This window comes from Lithobates pipiens, unplaced genomic scaffold, assembly GCF_037356315.1.
Source record: "Lithobates pipiens isolate NorthernLeopardFrog02 unplaced genomic scaffold, aLitPip1_a1.2 Scaffold_23, whole genome shotgun sequence".
Classification (NCBI taxonomy): Eukaryota; Metazoa; Chordata; class Amphibia; order Anura; family Ranidae; genus Lithobates; species Lithobates pipiens.
In genome coordinates, this window is record NW_027507785.1 from 192,462,618 (window position 1) to 192,482,962 (window position 20,345).

Genomic DNA, 20,345 nt, shown 5'->3' on the forward strand with positions numbered 1-20,345 from the left:
TCAGTAGGAAGCATGAGGAGAAGTTTGTTTACACTTACCTCTCCTCATTCTTCAGCTCTGTGACCCAATCGCGGGACACTGGCAGCGATCGGGTCTGCGGGTCCCGCGGCCATGGTCACAGAGCTCAGTACCGGGTCGCGAGTGCGCCTACGGAGGCACACATGCGACCCACGGCTGGGCACTTAAAGGGCAACGTACCTGTACGAGCTAAGGCGGTCCTTAAGTGGTTAAACTAACAGGTCTATAGGTAAAGACTTTGATCCCTTTTTAAATACAGGCACCGCAATGGACTTATGCCAGTCTAGTGGTACTATTCCAGTAATTAAAGAGTCCCTAAATATTAGAAACAATGGTTTGAAATGACAGAGCTCAATTCTTTTAGGATCTGTGGGTGTATGCTATCTGGTCATTATGCTTTATTCACCTTTGTTCTCTAAATATTGCTGGACCATATACATTTTTGAGATATTGTGAATCATTTGTCAATACCGTCCCCATTATGGATATGAGCTCCCCCATGCTCCCTTGTTGAAGAAGGAATATAATAAATTTGCCTTTTCTTTGTCACCAGTCACCCACTCTAGATTATTTTGTAAAGGGACTACATGTTCAGACCTGACCTTTTTACTATTAATCGCTTGACCACTGGGAACTTAAACCCACTTCCTAACCAGACCAATGTTCAGCTTTTGGTGCTCTCACATTTTTAATGACAATTACTCATTCAGATACAGTCATGTAACACTGTATCTATATAAAATGTTTGTCTTTTTTTCACTCAAATAGCTCTCTTTTGGTGGTTTTTAATCACCGATGGGTTTTTAAATTTTTGCGCTATAAAGGAAAAAAGACTGAAAATTCTGTAAAAAAAAAATTGATTTTTCTTAGTTTCTGTTATACAATTTTGCAACTTAGTAATTTTCCTTGATATATTTTGGCCAAAATGTATACTGCTACATATCTTTGGTAAAAAATAACCCAAATCGGTGTATATTATTTGGTCTTTGTGAACGTTATAGAGTCCACAAGCTATGGTGCCAATCTCTGAAAATTGATCACACCTGATGCACTGATGGCCTATCTCATTTCTTGAGACCCTAACAAGCCAGGAAAGTACAAATACCCTGCAAATGACCCCTTTATGGAAAGGAGACATTCCAAGGTATTTAGTAAGAGGCATGGTGAGTTTTTTGAAGCTGTCATTTTTTTCCCACAATTCTTTGAAAAATCAAGATTTTTTTTTTCTTTTTTCTTTTTTTTTCACAAAATTGTTATATTTGCAGGTTATTTCTCATGCACAGCATATACATAACACAAATTACACCCCAAAACCCATTCTACTACTCCTCCTGAGTATGGTCCAATGATTAAGTCACATTGACGAAACATGTCTCACGGCAACCATTAGGAGCGTTGAGTGTGAAGTGTTTTTGGAGTGGAGAAGAGTGGAGTGGATAGGAGAGCGAGCGAAGTGGAGGGTGAGACTTATAAGTTGTTCCCAGGTCCGCCGAGATCGCACTACATTGCGTTACCTCTGCGAGCTACCCACTTTGGAAAGTTGATGTTGAAGTGCCTTTGTTTGATGTAAAGGATGTAAGTGCAATAATTGAAGATTTTGTGTGCTGTTTTAATAAACAGTTTTACTATACTTCACTATTGGAAGCACTTTTTATCTTTACATGTGGATTGCAATTTGTTTAAAGAACACCTTTGGAGTCATTCGATAAGTGATATTGCTGAGCATGAGAGTGCAAGGCATGTTCTATTGGTGAGTGCATTTCTTAAGGGAGAGGTGACACTCAACACTAGGGATGAGCTTCGTGTTCCAGTCGAACATACGTTCGACTCGAACATCGGCTGTTCGCCCATTCGGTGAATTCCGAACGTTACGGGCCGTTCGCGCCAAATTCGTGTGGCGCTCACGGCCCACAATGCACCGCGCCATTGCAGTGCATTGCTGGCTCATGATTGGCCAAGCATGCACTGTGACCCCGCATGCTTGGCCAATCACAGCGCCGGCAGCGAGGAGAGCCATGATTGGCCACAGGCAGGATGCCTGTGGCCAATCATAGCTCAGGCTGTGTAGTACACGCCCCACACTATATAAGGCCGTCAGCGCGGCGGCCTTGTGTAGTGTGTTGGCGTCTGTAGCAGTTAGTAGGTGTACCTTCAACACAGTATACACCGATCGTTATCGGCCGATTTTTCATTCTTGCTCTTCTGTAGTGGTTGTTGTCTGCGTGCCCTGACCGCAGTATACACCGCTATATCCACCTATATAGCTAACTATCTTGCTCATTTTAAATAGAGCTTGCAGTCAGTGGTAGGAGATTGTGCGTGCTGTCTGCGCGCTCTGAACCCAGTATACACTGCTATATCCACCTATATAGCTAACTATCTTGCTCGCTTTAAATAGAGCTTGCAGTCAGTGTTAGGAGATTGTGCGTGCTGTCTGCGTGCTCTGCACCCAGTATACACCGCTATATCCACCTATATAGCTAACTATCTTGCTCGTTTTAAATAGAGTTTGCAGTCAGTGGTAGGAGATTGTGCATGCTGTCTGCGTGCTCTCAACCCAGTATACACCGCTATATCCACCTACATAGCTCTTCTCTATTTGAGCCATCTGCCATCTGCAGGAGTTAATGAAAGTTGTGTGTGCCTCCAGCACAATATACACTACCCAATTGCTGGTTTTCCCAACTCCCTTCAGGCCATTACCATGTCTGGAAGGCCAGCAAGGAGAGGCAGACAGGTGCGAGCCGATAAAAGAGGGCAAGCAGGCTCTGTGTCTAGAGACAACAGTGCTGGTCATGGACGCAGTGCATCGTCATCATCAGCACGTGGCCATGGGACCAGCTTGTCCTTCTTTTCGGCAGCTGGACATGTTGAGCCGCAACATGCCAATGACTTGGTAGAGTGGATGACCATGCCCTCTTCATCCTCCTTATCCTCTCTCACCCAGGCTCAGGGTACTAGCAAAGCAGCTGCCAGCGCATCGTCTTCCCTCCTCTCAATGTCATCATCAGTGACTCCTTCCATAGACCCACCACGTCCTCCTGAGGAGTCTCCTGAACTCTTTGAGCACAATGTTGGTTACATGCTCCAGGAGGATGCCCAGTGTTTTGTAGGCTCTGATGATGATACTCAGCTAGAGGAAGGCAGTAGCGTGAATGCAGAGAGAAGGGATGCTCAAGAAGGACAACAATCTGGCAGTCATGTTCCACAAGCTGCAGCATACTGCCAGGTTTGCTCCAGCGATGAAGAGGGAGGGGATGATGAGGGCACTGACTCCACATGGGTGCCTGGTAGGAGAGAGGAGGAGGCACATGTCCAATGAGGCAGGATGCCCTCCGGGGGCCAGCTTAGGGGCAGCACACCGACTGAATCACACCGCAGAGCTCCGCCTGTGCGTTATTCTAAAAGTTCTTTGTTGTGAACCTTTTTTGAGACGAGTGCATCAGATCTCACCGCTGCTATTTGCAACATATGTCTCAAGCGTATCTCGCGTGGCCAAAACATCAGCCGCTTGGGCACCACATGCTTGACCAGACATATGTTGACCTGCCATGCAGCTCGTTGGCAAGCGTACCTCAAAGTCCCACACCAAAGAACAAAGCGGACCTCTCCTTGCTCCTCATCAGCTGGGATCTCCAACCCCACTAGACCTTCAGTCCTCTCTGAAACCTGCTCTGAGAGGAATGAAGGTGTAGAATTAGGTGTGTCACAGCCAAGTGCTTCCGGGCACTCTGCTAGCAGTACACCCACGTCCGATTATAGCAGGCAAATGTCCCTGCCCCAGCTGCTGGACCGGTGAAAGAAGTTCACTCCCAGCCATCCACATGCCCAGCAGTTGAATGCTAGCTTGGCTAAATTGCTAGCACTTCAACTGCTGCCTTTTCAGTTGGTAGACTCGGCCCCCTTCCGTGAGTTTGTACAATGTGCGGTTCCTCAGTGGCAGATCCCCAAACGCCACTTTTTCTCACGGAAGGCGATTCTGGCTCTCTACCGGCATGTGGAAGGCAATGTCCTTGCCTCGCTGGACAGGGCGGCCAGCGGTAAGGTGCATATTACCGCTGACTTTTGGTCCAGCAGGTATGGACATGGACGTTACCTGTCTTTCATGGCCCATTGGGTCACTCTTCTGGCAGCTGGGAAGGATGCAGGACAAGGTGCAGTAGTGTTGGAGGTTGTTCCGCCACCACGCCTCCAAAATGCTACTATTGGTTGTGACACTCTCCTCCACCCCCTCCTCTTCTTCTTCCTCCATGGCCTCTTTCAGTGCTCTGTCATCAGAACCAGCGGTGCTCCGTAGGCATTCCAGGGGCTATGCAAGTATGCAGGCATAACGATGCCATGCCACGCTTGCGCTGGTTTGTTTGGGGGACAGGAGCCACACTGGGGCGGATGTTTTGTCAGCTCTGCAGGGGCAGGCCGAGAGGTGGTTGACGCCATGCCAGCTTAAGCCAGGAATGGTGGTTTGCGACAATGGCACCAACCTCCTCTCCGCCCTCCGACAGGGACAACTGACCCATGTGCCCTGTGTGGCTCACATCCTTAACCTGGTGCTGCAGCGGTTCTTGGGAAGGTGCCCGGGCTTACAGGATGTCCTGAAGCAGGCCAGGAAAGTCTGTGTGCATTTCCGCCGATCATTTAATGCCTGTGCTCGGCTGGCTGAGCTCCAAAAGGAGTTGAACCTGCCCAAGCACCGCCTTATATGTGACATGCCCACCAGGTGGAACTCAACGTTGGCCATGCTGCAGTGGCTGCACACGCAGCAGAGGGCCATCAATGAGTACCTATGCGACTACGGCACCAGGACAGGGTCAGGGGAGCTCGGTTTTTTTCTCACCACGCCAGTGGGGCATGATCAGGGATGCATGCACTGTTTGAGGAGGCCAGAAGGATGGTGAGCAGTGACAGTGCATGCATCAGTGACACTGTACCTCTTGTCCACCTCTTAAAGCATACGCTGTGTGGAATAATGGACAGGGCACTTGAGGCAGAACAGAGGCAGGAAGAGGATGACTTCCTTGCCTCTCAAGGCCCCCTTTATCCAGACAGTGTTCCTGCTGTGCCACCCATCACACAGGAAGAGGATGAGGAGGAGGAGGAGGATGATTGTGTCAGCAAGGAGGTGGAGGCTGGCACTCAGCATCAGCAGCAGTCTTGTAGGGATGATTTACAGTGCCAAGAAACCCGTGGACTTGTACGTGGCTGGGAGGAGGTAGCTACGGATCATGTTGTCCTTAGTGACCCAGAGGACTCCGGACCGAATGCCTCAGCTAACCTACGCTGCATGGCCTCCCTGATCCTGCAAAGCCTGCGGAAGGATCCTCGTATTCTTCGGATCAAGGAGAATCAGTTGATCGACTGACCTTCATCAAGATGAATCAGTCTTGGATCACCCACAGCTACCAAGCACCTGAAGCTGATGTAACCGAATAATTTTTTTTTAAATATCACATCCCTTCAAGACTGCCTATGCTGATGCTGAGTGACTGTCCTGTTATGTTGATTGTCTATCCTCTTCCTCCTCCGCTGATATGTTGGAAGAACATTTTTGGTTCTGGGTGATGCCATCAGCCCAATTTTTCTGCCCCTGTTTAACAGGGGCGTTTAATTACAATTTTTGATGCAATGCTTTTCAGCAGGGCTAATTCCTGCGCTAAAACTAGAGTATATGGGAGAGGTTGTAGTGTCGTGGTACCAGCACCAGTGCCTAACACCCAATTTTTTCTGTGCCTGTTTAACAGGGGTGTTTAATTACAATTTTTGATGCAATGCTTTGCGGCAGGGCTGATTCCTGCACTAAAACTAGAGTATATGGGAGAGGTTGCAGTGTCGTGGCACCAGCACCAGTACAATTTTTCTGCCCCTGTTTAACAGGGACATGTCATTACAATTCTTGATATAATATTTCAGAGGAGGGCCCGTTCCTGTGCCCACCCAGAGTAACTGTGAGGACTTATAGTGTTGTGGCACCAGCACCACAACCACCAAAGGTCAATTTTTCTACCACTGTTCAACAATGGCATGTAATTACAATTCTTGATATAATCGTTCACAGCAGGGCGCTCCAGCGCTCACCAAGAGTCACTTTGAGGGCTTACAATGTTGTGGCAACACCAACACCTTAGGCGCAAATTTCTGCAGAGCATCTAGGGCAGGCCCTACTTTCAAACATCCAACTTACAAACATCCCCTACTTGCAAACGGACGGAGACAACAGCAAGTGGCTTCATTCCAGTCTCCTGATTGTACACACGGAAGCGTCGTCATGACGTCACTTCCCATTTACTCAACTGCCAATGACGCCAGTTTTAAAATAAATATACAGTATTCAGAATCACCGAAAACAGCGATCTGAATACTTTGAAGTGCAAAGGAGGGATTTGGGGTCTTTTAGACACCTATTACTGTCACAAGGGATGTTTACATTCCTTGTAACAGCAATAAAAGTGATCAGAATATAAAAAAAAAAAAAAAAAAAAACTATTTATTAATTTTAAAATAAATAAAGTAAATAAGAATTTTTTTTTTTTAAACGCCCCATCGCCGCGCGTTCGCGCAGCAAAGAAACGCATAAAGAAGTCGCGCCCGCATATGTAAACAGTGTTCAAATCACACATGTGATGTATTGCCGTGATCATCAGAGTGAGAACAATAATTCTAGCACTAGACCTCCTCTGTAACTCTAACCTGGTAACTGTAAAAAAAAAATTAAACATCGCATATGGAGATTTGTAGGTACCATAGTTTGCCTTCATTCCACAAATGCATGCAATTATAAAGTGGGACATGTTTGGTATCTATTTACTCGGCGTAACATTATCCTTCACATTATACAAAAAATTGGGCTAACTTTACTGTTTCATTTTTTTTAAATTCATGAAATTGTCCCTTTTCCCAAAAAGTTGCATTTAAAACACCACTGCACAAATACCGTGTGACATAAAATATTGCAACAATCGCCATTTTATTTTTTAGATTCTCTACTAAAAAAATATATAGAATGTTTGGGGTTGTAAGTAATTTTCTAGCAAAAAAATACGGATTTTAACTTGTAAACACTAAATGTCAAAAATAGGCTTAGTCATGAAAGGGTTAATCTATGAGGCATAATAAGTCTTTTTTTTCTAGAAGTTTTTGGAAAATGTGTAAAGAAAATCAAAACGCATTTTTTTTTTTTTTTTACACAAAGTTGTCCATTTATACAATATTTCTAACACATAGCATGTTCCTTCCAAAAAATGACACCCCAAAATAGATTCTCCTACTCCTGAGTATGGCAATACCACATGTGGAAGACTTTTACACAGCCTGGCCACATAGAGAGGCCCAACATGCAGGGAGCACCATCAGGTGTTCTAGGGGCATAATCTACCTATTACACTGTTGTGGGGCAATGTAGTGGCATGGATGTGGCAAGGATTTGTGGCATGGATGAGAACTGATGTGGCGTGGATGAGCATGAATGGGGATGGATGACCCATGGATGGGGATGGCTGAGTATGGATGGGATGACTGAGAATGAATGAGTATGGCTGGGAATGGCTGGTTATGGCTGAGTATGGCTGTGTATGGCTGGGTATGGATGGGATGGCTGGGTACGGCTGAGTATTGCTGAGTATGGCAGAGTTTTGCTGGGTATGGCTGATTATTGCTGAGTATGGCTGGGTACGGCTGAGTATGGCTCAGTATTGCTGGGTATGACTGGTTATGGCTCAGTATGGATGTGGTGGATGGGATGGCTGAGCATGGATGGATGGATGAGTATTGCTGAGGATGAAAGGATGAGTATTGCTGAGTATGGATGGATGGATGAGTATTGCTGAGGATGGATGGGATGACTGAGCATGAATTAGTATGGCTGGGAATGGCTGTTTATGGCTGAGTATGGCTGCGTATGGCTGGGTATGGATGGGATGGCTGGGTATGGCTGGGTACGGCTGAGTATTGCTGAGAATGTCAGAGTTTTGCTGGGTATGGCTGGGTATGGCTGATTATTGCTGAGTATGGCTGGGTACGGCTGAGTATGGCTCAGTATTGCTGGGTATGACTGGTTATGGCTCAGTATGGATGTGGTGGTTGGGATGGCTGAGCATGGATGGATGGATGCTGAGGATGAAAGGATGAGTATTGCTGAGTATGGATGGATGGATGAGTATTGCTGAGGATGGATGAGCATGGATGGATGAGTATTGCTGAGGATGGATGAGCATGGATGGATGAGTATTGCTGAGCATGGATGGATAAGTATTGCTTAGTACAGATGGATGGCTGGATGAAGCTGCAATTGTCACATATCAGCGCTATGGGCACTACAAATCCCTGCGGTCACGGATATTTACGGGTGCGTGCCCCAGAGTTATCGAGCCGCGCTGTAGATGTAATTTGGCTATGGCGCGGTCGTTAAGTGGTTAATATATTTGAAGAATTTTTGGGGGCTTGGCCTACTATCTTTTGCACTCTGGCCTTCATTTTGAAATTTTTGCAGCCTTGATTTCCTTTTTACATATTCTGTTATACTCTTTGTAACATTTTGCCAGGGCTGGCTTAGCCCTTCCTTCTCTGGGCTGGCTACTCTGCTGTCAGCTAATTGCCAGCTCTCATCTCTCTCCACAGTTACCAGCTGTTCCTTATCCAGCTCATCTGACCTGCCTACTTAAAGCTGTCCAGCTGAATTCCCCTCTGCCTTCGCCTTGATCACATCACAAGAAACCATCTCCTGTGGTTCTGTTTTAAGACTGGATTGCTGACATCCCTTCTGGCTCCTTATCCTGCTTGCTGTTGCTCCACTTGGATCCCTGACTTCTGGCCTGGCTGATTACCTGATCTGGTTATTGAACTCTGGACTGGCTGACTAATGGATCCGGTTACTGGACTCTGGCTATGCTTTGAATACGCTTACTCTTTTTACCTTTTTATTTTTATTAATAAACAAGTGTGATTTAATTGTACTTCTGTCTCGGTCTAATTAATGGTTTCTGACACATTTAAACAATGATTGTGTACCTTCATTTTTATATTGTTTAAAACCTCTTTTCTGATTATCTATAGCGTTTTAACTTTGGCCGTGAGCCACATAGGTTTTATTTTTAGCTTTTTTAACTTCTTTCCCATCGGAATTCACTGTATTTTCCCATGTCTTTGCAAAGTCTTTTTGAAGAATTCCCATTTCTGTTCTGTGTTCATCAATGCCAATATGTTTACAGCTACCATTAAATGAAATCATGTTATGGTCACTGCTACCCAGATGTTTTTTTAAATGAACATTAGTAATAAGCTTTGCATGGTTTGAGATTGCCAGGTCCAGCAGAGCATCATTCCTAGTCAGGTCCTCTATGAACTTTACCATAAATTTGTCTTTTAAAAGGTTAATACATTTTTGCCCTTTAACTGCTCCTGCAGTTCCATTACTCCAGTCAATTTCCAGGTAGTTAAAATTCCCCATTATTATCACTGTCCCAGCCCTTACAGCCCTTTCAATTTGTGTAAAATATTACTTTACATAAAAAAACACAATTGCTGAATTGTTTTATGATTTTTATTTTCAATAGAACAAATATGGCTCACAGTATTTTTCCATTTAAAGCTGAGCTGGAAAGTCCTTGTTTTCTATTTGTTGAGACTTTTGCCTAACTGGCCCATTGGTAGCATTGTAGCTCACTGGAGCAGCAAGCTAATTAAAAATATCAGTGTCTTCCTTTTTCTTTTTTTTCAGTCTGTAAAAAAGCTTATGCAGCAAGAAGAAATAAAGTATACTCTAAAATGTGTATTTGTAAAATATGCCACACTAAATGCAAATACTGTAAATACATTTATTTGCATAAATACCATCTAGTGCTTTAAATTATATACACTATAGGACTGATTTATTTGCATTTAGCATGGTATATTTTACAACTACACACTTTATTGGGTGATTTTTTTTTCACTTTAAATGCCAGCTGCTTAGGGTTAGGTGAAAGTTGTAACATGAGGATATAAGAAACATACTCTAAAAGTTATTTTCCATAAGATTTTATTTAACTTGGACACCTTGGATTGATTTACTGACAGTAGCACTTTAAAGTCACTTGCTTACTGTGGTTGACAATAACAATTTTTACTAAATGCTGTGTGTTGGTTCTCTCCCTTAGGTCTCACATGATTTCATAGTTGCATAGAGTCCTTGCCCCTCTCTTTACTCTCGCCACCTTTTCTCCACCATGTTAATATTAATAAACCATGAAATACTTGTGGATTGCATTTGGAGTAATTTTGGTATGCAATTGTCATTGTTGTAAATCTTTGTATTATTGTAGTATGGTTGTATGATATTTGTCTATAATGCTTGCTGGTGTGTACATTGCATTTCTAATTCCTCTCCTCTTCAATCTTAAATATAAAAAAATAATTGTAACAGAGGGCAAGATATATATTTTACTAAAAGCAGAACTTCAGGCAGAAAACATCTGAAGTCTGTTTATGTAAACTGTTCTAACTGGAAAAAATAAAAATAAGAAACATGAAAGCACCCAATGCTAATCTCTTGGCAATGCTAGTTGTCCGGCTGCTGTGCTGATACTCTGGCTTCAATACTTTCTGCGTCACTGAATCAGAATCGATATGCAGGTCAAGAAATTCAAAATAACATTGACAGTTCTTATCTACTTACCTGTTTTGGGTCTGTGACCCTAAGTATTGAAGCTAGATGGTCATTGAAATGACCAGGCAGCTAGCATTTGCAGAGTAGAAAGTCAGCAATGACAACTTCTTTGTATCGCTCAGGAAGGGCTTACTTTACTTCTGTGAGCCATTCACACAGACCGGCCACTGTTTGGAGCCAAATGATAATACCCCAATTAGATACATAGTTACATAGTTAGTAAGGTTGAATAAACACCAGTCCATCCAGTTCAACCTGAGTGAGTGTCTACAATTGTCCCTATCCCTGTATTTTGTACATTGCACACTCACATTGGTCCCTACCCTCAAGGAGCCCACAATACAAGGTCCCCATTCATATACTAGGGCCAATCTTGGACAGAAGCCAATTAACCTACCAGCATGTCTTTGGAGTGTGGGAGGAAACCAGAGTACTTGGAGGAAACCCACTCAGGCACAGGGAGAACATGCAAACTCCAGGCAGGTAGTGTCATGGTTGGGATTCGAACCAGCGACCCTTTTGTCTATAAGTAAGGATCCCCAAAGTGACGAGGCCTTCTTGTGCTCTCCATGTATTCAAGCCTGAAAACTCTCACAGTTCCCATTTTCCTTGAGCAGTTTCTATCTACACATCATCAACCATCTACTGCCAGAAGGGTAGAAGCCCAGGAGGTGCAGGGTTTCTTTAGTTGGCTCAGATCATCCAACAATAATGTGTAGAGAAGGAGGGATAGCTACACAAGAATGCTGAATGAATTCATCATTTGGTGCGATGGCCCTTCTTTTAGAACCGAATCCCTCTGTCCCTCTTTCCTTTTTAATTATCCTTTTTCTTCTCTAATGTGTAGACATCTATTTAAAATAATTCAGTCAGTAAAAAGGATAAGTAGCAATGAAAAAAATGGTGGATTTAAAAAATGATTCTTTGTTCTTTTTATTTTTATTTTCATATATGGGGGTGTGGTAGATCTTTTACTTATATAACGTTTCCTAAAACTGTTCATTTTCTTGTCTCAGAAAGTTGGGAGGTATGTGGCAATTTAAACTAATCTGAAACTGATTTTATCTAATATACACGTGAACCTTTTGAAGTAGCGACTCTTACAGAAGGAACCATTGCTCCTCAAAAATTGTAGTGGAAATACCATATGTAAAAGAGTCAATTTAGCTATAAATAGTGTTGTTCCTAGAACTGTTCTTTATCAAAATTGGCTTCTTCCATTATGTTGCAGCAATGCTACTTACAGTAACTGTTTTATGACACAGAGGATATAAAATATCCTGCTTAAAACATAATCCGATGAGATCAGATTCAGTGGAATATCCTGATTTGCATGCAAAGTGAATATTGGCTCCATCCTCAAAATAAACTTTATTGTCATCAATTGTAGTAAGCTCCAAAAAGTTCTCATCCATTTTCTCTTGAGATATTCGGCAAGGTTCTACAAAGCAAGCACATTTTGGAGATTCATGGTCATGTTAAATACCATTCCAGTCATGACAATTGTAATATATGAACAGTTTTCAGAGGTTTTCTATCATTTACAAAATACTAGCCCAAACATTCGTGCTTTACTGTGTTGCAACAAAGTCTCCCTTTGCTGTAAAGGGCCAATTCACACCTATGTGTGTACAGGAAAACACATGGATGTGAAGGAGACCTTCATCCTTCAATGAATGTTTTGTTGAAACCTTCAAGTGTATGCCAGGGCAAAATAAAATATATGCATTACATTCCTTAGGGAGACTGCTGCAGTACTTACCCCAGCATCATTAGGGAAACATAAGTTGAGAAGGCTCCCACCAAACTAGGTAAACAAGTGAGGTATTGTCCACAAGGGGTACCCACAAACTGCCACTGGAGCATTAAAAGGTTAACACTATTTGTGATCAAGTCACTGTAGGGCAAAAGGAAGTAAAAGAGTACACTCAGAAGATCACTGAGAATGATGTAAAGGTGAGGAGATGGCAGACAACAAGGTCTCCAGGAATTGCCATGTGTATGCATAGTGAGCCTCTGTAGGAGTAGGAAGGCCAAAGAGCCCATGTAGCCACAACAAAGGACTACAAGAGTGCCAATTTTAGTTATGGCTCAGCTCCTCTTTCTTCCTCCATCCCTGCAATGAATATTGTCTTTGCCGAAGCCTGGTCATGTGACAAATAGTGTCTTGACTGGAACATTAATCCCGTAGAGTAAAAAAAAAAGTAAATACAAGACCCCTTACACACAAGGCCAAAACCCTGACTCACCTAAGCTGAGGTATTAGAAATCCTGCGGTTTCCACACAGACACTTAGGAGATGAAGAGACAGGATTCAGGAAACATGCCACTTCCACAGTTCTAGGCCCCTCAGGTCTATACACTTGCTAAGGAGTTTTTATGAGAAGAGTTACAGCAAACAGGTGCACCATAGCCCTGCAGCTGACTCCCACATTGCATAAAAGTGCCTAGCTGAGTGCTTTCAGCAGAGCGCAGTACCGAACAAGCTGGACAGTGACTATAATCCCTCTCCACCCTGTCCAAAAAAATGTTTTTCCTGTAGTTTGTACAATTAGGAAATGTAAGTTTAACATGAGGTAATAAAAGACTAATGCCCTGTACACACGACTGGTTTTCCAGTCGGAATAAACTCTGAAGGTTTTTCCGACGGGGTTCCGACGGAATTCCACTGAAACTGTCTTGCGTACACGCGATCACACCAAAGTCTGATCCTCAAGAACGCGGTGACGTGCAGTACATACGACGGGACTAGAAAAGGAAGTTCAATCGGCAGTAGCCAATAGCTTCTGTCTCATACTTGCTTCAGAGCATGCATCGTTTTTGGTCCATCAGAACAGCAAACAGACAAGCATTTTTTCCAATAGGAATTGGTTCAGTGGGAAACATGTTCTATTTCTAGGTCCGTCAGAATTTTTGAAAAAAAAAGTCTGATGAGGCATACACACAATTGGAATGTATGATGAAAAGCTTCCGTCTGACTTTTTCTGTCGGACATTCCGCTCGTGTGTACGCGGCATAAGGCCTATTCATGCTGGATAATTATCAGCCACACACTCAGTATACTGTTTGCTCCAATTCGGACTCATGTACATTATTCATACGTGTAACTTGATGATACTTGCTGTTTGTAAACTGTTTAATTTTTTGTTTTCCTAGAATGCAATAAAAAAGCTTTTGGTTGTGTACTGACACATGTATGTAACTTTTTCTGACTTAATGCAATTTTGATATTGCTTTATTACTCTTTTTTTTTTGCTGTTACAGGTTTCAAGACAAAGCAACTGTATTTTATATTTGAAAGTAAGTGGTATACTTACGTTCATGTGTGCATTTCGGATAGGTCAGTTTTCTATCCAGACATTTCAGTTGCAAAGGAGGCGATATAGAGAAATATCCAGGCTTACACCTGACTAGGATTATCTCGCCACTTTTGAAAACTTTACGGTGGGAAGCACTCCTTGGTAATAATATGTTATTTTGGATGATTTTTTCTTCAGAAAGTTGACAAGAGTCTGAGCCTGTAAATAAAAACAAAAAAATGCATAATAATTTTATGGGAAATCAAAGAGGAAGTAAACTCTCCCACTCTGATGCTTCTTTTCATTTAGTCCATTATAATAAGTAATTATCAAACTATAGCCACTGTAATCCAGCCCAAATCGCATATTACTTACTGTTTAAAGAAACTTAAAAAAACTTGTTTCCAGGGGTTAGGCAGCACCATCTTAAGTATTGTTTCCTGAGTCCACAGTGGAGTGTATTTCTGCCCTTACATTGAGCACTTCCTGTACTGTTATCCAAGCCTCCTTCTCAATCCAACATTTCTATGGCAGCCCTGCTTCCCTGTTCATAGCTGACATGTTTTATTTCATAGTATTTACGTGTGCCGACTGTCTAATGTTTGCCTTTGTCAGTCTTATCAGCTTCAACTGATAAGACTGCAGTAATGGCCAGGTTTACACTGCATGTGATGTCACATGGTCACATGGTGTGTAGGAGGAAGCTCTGAATGATACTGCAGCCTCCTGGGATTTCAGAGGTGCGTCATAGGAAGTCCTGACAACAGATAGATAAGCACATAGAGAGTGTGCCATAAATCAGGGGAGATCTGGGCATGCTCAGTGACGCCATTCTAAAGAACAAAAAGGATTACAACAATACTAAGCAAGTAAGGAGATATATACAAGCAGCGTTCATTAGGGTTTTTTATGCTGATTTACATGGGACAAAGTTGTGAGAGAGAGTTTACAACCACTTTAATCACCAATAGTTATATGCATTCTTTGTATAAGAAAAAAAGGCCCTAGCCAGAAGCCTCTTACATAACCTGGACATAAGTTTGTAAGCCTGCTAAGGGTCAGTCGTGTATTTAGGGGGTGCAGCAGGTGCGGTCTGCACCAGGTATTGTCACTCTGTAGGTGCTGGCCATCCGGTAGGCCAACAGCACCACTTATGTCTGGTAGACAGACATAAGTGGTGCTGTAGTTCTAGTATGCAGAACTATAATCCTGCCTGTCTGACAGCAGCAGTTCAGAGCCAAGTAAGGGGTTGTACTGGGGTTTTCAATACTGAGGGGGATCTGTACTGGAGGGTGTCTTTACTGAGGAGGGTCTGTACTAGGGGTTGTCTGCAGTGAGGGGTGCCTGTACTGAGGGAGGTCTATAATGGTGGCTGTCCTTACTAAGGAGTTTGGCTGTAAGAGGGAGTCTGTAGTGGGCTGATGTCTGTACTGATTGGGTCTGTACGGCGGATGCACCGGGACTGTCTGTACCGGAGGGGCTATGCTTTGCTAAGAGGTTAAAGCTGGGAGAGGTGTCTGTACTGAAGGAGGTGTCTGTACTGGTGTCTGTACTAATGGATTTGACTGGGAGGGGGGTGTTTACCTAGGGGTTAGGCTGGCAGGGGTAGGTCTGTACTGAGGGTGTAGGCAGGAAGGGGGGCCTGTACTGGAGGGTTAGCCTGGGAGGGGGAACTGTATAAGGGGTGATGTACTGAGGAGTTACGCTGTGTATGGTGTTCTGTACTGGGGAGGTCTGTACTGTGAGGCTGTACTGGGTGGGTCTGTACTGAGTGGTTGTAGGTTAGTAGTTGGTGTTGTGCTCCAAATGAGCAAAAGAAATATTAACAATATAGCTAAATAAACTAGCTGCAGTGCCTAAGTGTCAATAAATGGTATATAAATAAACTACGTGCCTTAATAGACTCAGACAGTGTGTATATCCACTCAGGTGAAATAAATCAGGCTGTACACCTAGCCCAGTGCTAACAGTATCCAATCGAGTGCTATGTGCAGAATCAATAATCAAAAAAGATTCAGTTGAAGTGAAACAGCGTGTGGCATAATTGAAAATTAAACTAAAAATAAAAATAACAGACTAAAGTGAAATCCAAAATCAATGAATAAATAGAGGTAGGAAAAAAAATAATAATAAAAATAAAATAAAAAATATTATAATATAATAAAGTATTAGAATAAAAATAAAATAAAAATAAAAAAATATACACAGAATATAAAAGGATAAGACTTGTAAAAACTTAATAATACAATTGAGTAAAGTGCAGTAACATCCAGAGTATCTTAATCAAAGTGCATACAGTGCAAAAATGATGATCAAAATCCAAACGCACATCCAGAATGTGCTCTAAAGTATCACATCAAGCAACGGTTATATATAGTCATGCAAAATGTGAGTCCATCCAGTGCCAAATAAATCAATAAGCTGCATGACCAAACAAAAGGGACTGGTTCCACCGGTGCTCCTGTGAATCTTGTGTTCACACACTAGGTGCAATAACTACCTAACCTTACTGCTGTAAGGTAAACAGCATTCCAATAAACAAACTCTTGCTATCCGCTGGTATAGGCTCAATAAGTAGTTTTCTCTGGACACTCAGTCACCATGCATATGCAGTTATCATAAAAGAAAGAAAGGGGAACACTCCAATAGTGAAGTAAGTAATTATAGTTTCTATTTATTCAGTAAGCAAAGTCCTGGGTACTCACATTTAAAAGCCATAAAATGTACAGTTTAAAAACCGAACGAGCACCGCGCTCGTACTCCGGACGTCACTTCCGGTGTCCTCACTCTCCAATAGCGTTCCTACGTGTATCGTCACCAGTCATGTGACTTCATCAGGGAATCTGATGTACTGAGTGGTTAGGCTGGGAAAGGGGTATGTACTAGTGGGGTCTGTACTGGGGGGTTTTATGCTTAGAGGGGATCTGTACTGGGGAGGTGTCTGTACCAGGGGGCTGGGCTGAGATTAGGCTGAGCGCAAGTTCTGTGTTGAGGGATAAAGCTGACCATACAGGATTGAAATTCAGATGGTTCAGCAGGCACTGGACAAATGTTGTTCCATGTATGTTCATTTGCGTTGATCTAATGATAGTGCAAGGGGAGTCAGTACTGACTTTCTAAGCTGGAAGGGGGGGGGGGCTGTACTAATGGGTAACACTGAGAAAATGTTCTGCACTGAGCGAGGGGGGGGGGGGGTGTCTGAACTGAGGGATGAGGAGGGAAGGTGGGTTTGTACTTGGGGGGTCTGTACTGGGGGTCGTGGGGTGGGAGGGGGAACTCAGGTGTGTGGGGGAAGATCTGTACTGTTAGACGATTGGGGCTTTTAGTTGACATATGCACTGTGTGGGATATCGGCTTGGGGGGGGGGGGGGGTGTACTCAAAGGAGGGGATTATTTGTGGCTGTATTCTGCACAATGAAATGTGTATTATGCACTCCTGAGTGTGTAGGTAGAAGTATCGTGGTATATGTGTGTTGTGTATGTATGTGTTGTGTATGATAGGATGTTGTGGATGATGTGTATAATGATCAGTCCCAGATGCCAGATATGCTAGGCAGGCCACTGCTAAGGGTACTATGAACTTACCTGCCTACATGTTCAGTCACGGTGTGGTTTAGTTCCCAGTAGTATTACCATTCCTTATTTTAATAGCATCACATAAGCCAAACACAACAGTTTGTGACAAATTAACGCTTGGAAATATCTTGAAATACTTTAAACCAATTTCTTTCCAGCAACTCTACATATACGACAGGGTTGAATGGGCAAGACTTTCCAAACGGGTGCTTTGTGCACACTCATGCCGCATACACACAACTGGACTTTCCGGCAGAAAAGGTCAGACAAAATCATTTCATTGGATATTCCGATCGTGTGTGGGCTTCATCAGACTTTTTTTTCAAAAATTCTGATGGACCTAGAAATAGAACATGTTTTAAATATTTCTGAAGTAATCAATTCCTATCAGGAAAACCATTCGTCTGTATGCTATTCCGTCCGAGCCAAAAACGACACAAGGGCAACTATTGGCAACTAGCTATTGAACTTAATTTTTCTAGTCCCGTCGTACATCATCGCGTTCTAAACGAACAGACTTTGGTGTGACCTTGTGTAGGCAAGTCCGTTTCAGCAGAACTCCGTCAGAAAGACCGTCAGAGTTTATTCTGACGGAAAAACCGGTCGTGTGTACGTGGCATAACTCCCCTGTCAGAACGGGCATCTGTCTGTTTACATTGACTGGCTTTCTCAGGAGCGATCGTCATTTGCCAGCGGATATTGCTGCCACATGCATCGGCTCCGGCATCATGCCGCTTAGCAGAGGAGCCAATCTGCAGCCGTATATTGACTGCGGCTGGTCGACAAGGTGTCAATGGGCCACTTGACTGGACTTGCTTCCCAGGCCTAAGGCTGGCAGCCCTCCCCTGTTGCAAGTATATACAGGCATCTTCAATGGTCCACACTTTATACCTGCAGCAGTTTTAACATTTTTTCTAGAGACAGGGTATCTTTAAATAATTATCGTATCTCTATCTTTTTCTTTACATGTATATCTTACACAAAAGCAGATAGAAACTCCATCGGAAAGACTATCTGAGTTTATTCTGATGGAAAAAGCGGTTGTGTGTGTATACGGCATAAGGGGTGCACAGCAGAGCTATCTTCAACCACTGTGTCCAATCATGGAACAGGGTACAGGGTCGCTGTGATTGGCCCTGGTACCATGTGATGACTGTGACCAATCACAGTCATACCAGTAGTAAACAAGACTGTCATTCATGACATCATTGTTTACTACTGTGATCTCTGTAATTGGTCACAGTGATCAGGTGGTACTGGGCTGTCACAGACTTTGGGCTGCAGGGGAACCATTTCCTGGAGAACTCTGCATTTTAATGTGTCCTTAAGTTATCCAGAGTAATTGCTTTTGGCTTCTTATGCATAAGGTGTTCCTATGGGGGTAACAGACTGTCTAAGGTGGTCATTGTTATGATAATAGGATTAGCTCTACTGCCTAAGGTGACCTTTGTCTGAGATAATGGGAATAGCCCTTATCTGATGGTTTGCTGTATAAATTCAGTGTGTTTCTAAAAATAAAGCAGTTCGACCTCTGGTGTACTCTAATGCCCTGTACGGTCAGGGGCGTACCTAGAGCATTCGGCACCCGGGGCGACTCCTATATCTGGCACCCCCTCTCACTTTAAAAGGTATAAACACCGCACTGTGTCCCCTGCATACCTCTGCATCCCCCAATATCTCTTTGTCACTACTTTGTACCCCCTCTCCACAACTGGGCCCCTTTACATTGCACAGGCCCCCGCACTTCTGGATCCCTTTACATTACACACCTCTGGACCCCTTTACATTACAGAACCGGTGAACCTCAGGACCCCTTTACATTATACAACCCTCTGCACCTCTGGACCCATTTACATTACACAACCCCCTGCTCCTCTAGACCCCTTTACATTACACAACCCCGTGAACCTCAGGGCACCTTTACATTACACAGCATCCTGCACCTCTAGACCCCTTTACATTACACAACACCCTGTACCTCAGGACACCTTTACATTACAAAACCCTCTGCACCTCCTGGACCCCTTTACATTACACAGCACCCTGCACCTGTGGGCCCCCTTACATTACACAGCTCCCTGCTCCTCAGGACCCCTTTACATTACACAACCCCCTGCACCTCAGGACCCCTTTATATTACACAACCCCCTGCACCTCAGGGCCCCTTTACATTACACAGCACCCTGAAGCCTTTGGGTTTACACTGGTGCCCTGGAGTTTGTCGCAGTGCTGAGGTATATGCAGTTTTTCTGCATATAATCCTAATTTTTAGCTGCAGTCCCACAGACGTCTATTAGCTTGTGTAATTTTACTGTGTTTTCTGAAAGATTCAGCATAGAGGACATTTGGTGCGCTTTCAGAAAATGGTGCAAAAATGTGTAACCTAATAGAAGTCTGTGGGAGTGAGTGAGTCTGTGAGTTTGTATGACTGAATTTGCATCGCACAGACATTACATGTGATTTGCACAGCAATTTGGTGCGAATCACATGTAATGTCTATGAACACACTAGTGTAAACCCTGGTAAAGGAACATGATGGGAACATGATGGAAAGACTCTGGAGGACAACAGAGGAAAGAGGGGGAGTGAATGAGATTTGGGAGAGAGAGGGCAGAGTCTGGGCACAGGGACAGTGATAACTTACTTGGATGTTCTTCCTCACACTGTTTAAATGTCCCCGCCCCCACATTCCTTTCAGACGCAGCACAGCTCAGCACACAGACTGCACTGCACGGAGCATGGATGGGACACGCAGGGGAGAGAGGGGGCAGAGCCAATGCAGACTCTTCCATCTCTGTGGAGGGAGGGGGGGAGTT

General features: G+C 43.6%; 1 protein-coding gene across 1 annotated transcript in view; it reads right to left on the bottom strand.

Moving 5' to 3' along the window:
• Positions 1–9,536: 9,536 nt before the first annotated feature.
• Positions 9,537–20,345, bottom strand: part of LOC143928081 (coagulation factor XIII B chain-like) — a 96,643-nt gene continuing 85,834 nt past the window's right edge. Inside the window, exons 9-10 of the mRNA XM_077452696.1 lie at positions 13,972–14,172; positions 9,537–12,095 (exon numbers count right to left, since the gene is read on the bottom strand). Of these exons, the coding sequence (XP_077308822.1) occupies positions 11,875–12,095; positions 13,972–14,172 (422 nt within the window). The 3' untranslated portion in view covers positions 9,537–11,874. The remainder of the gene's footprint in view (positions 12,096–13,971; positions 14,173–20,345) is intronic.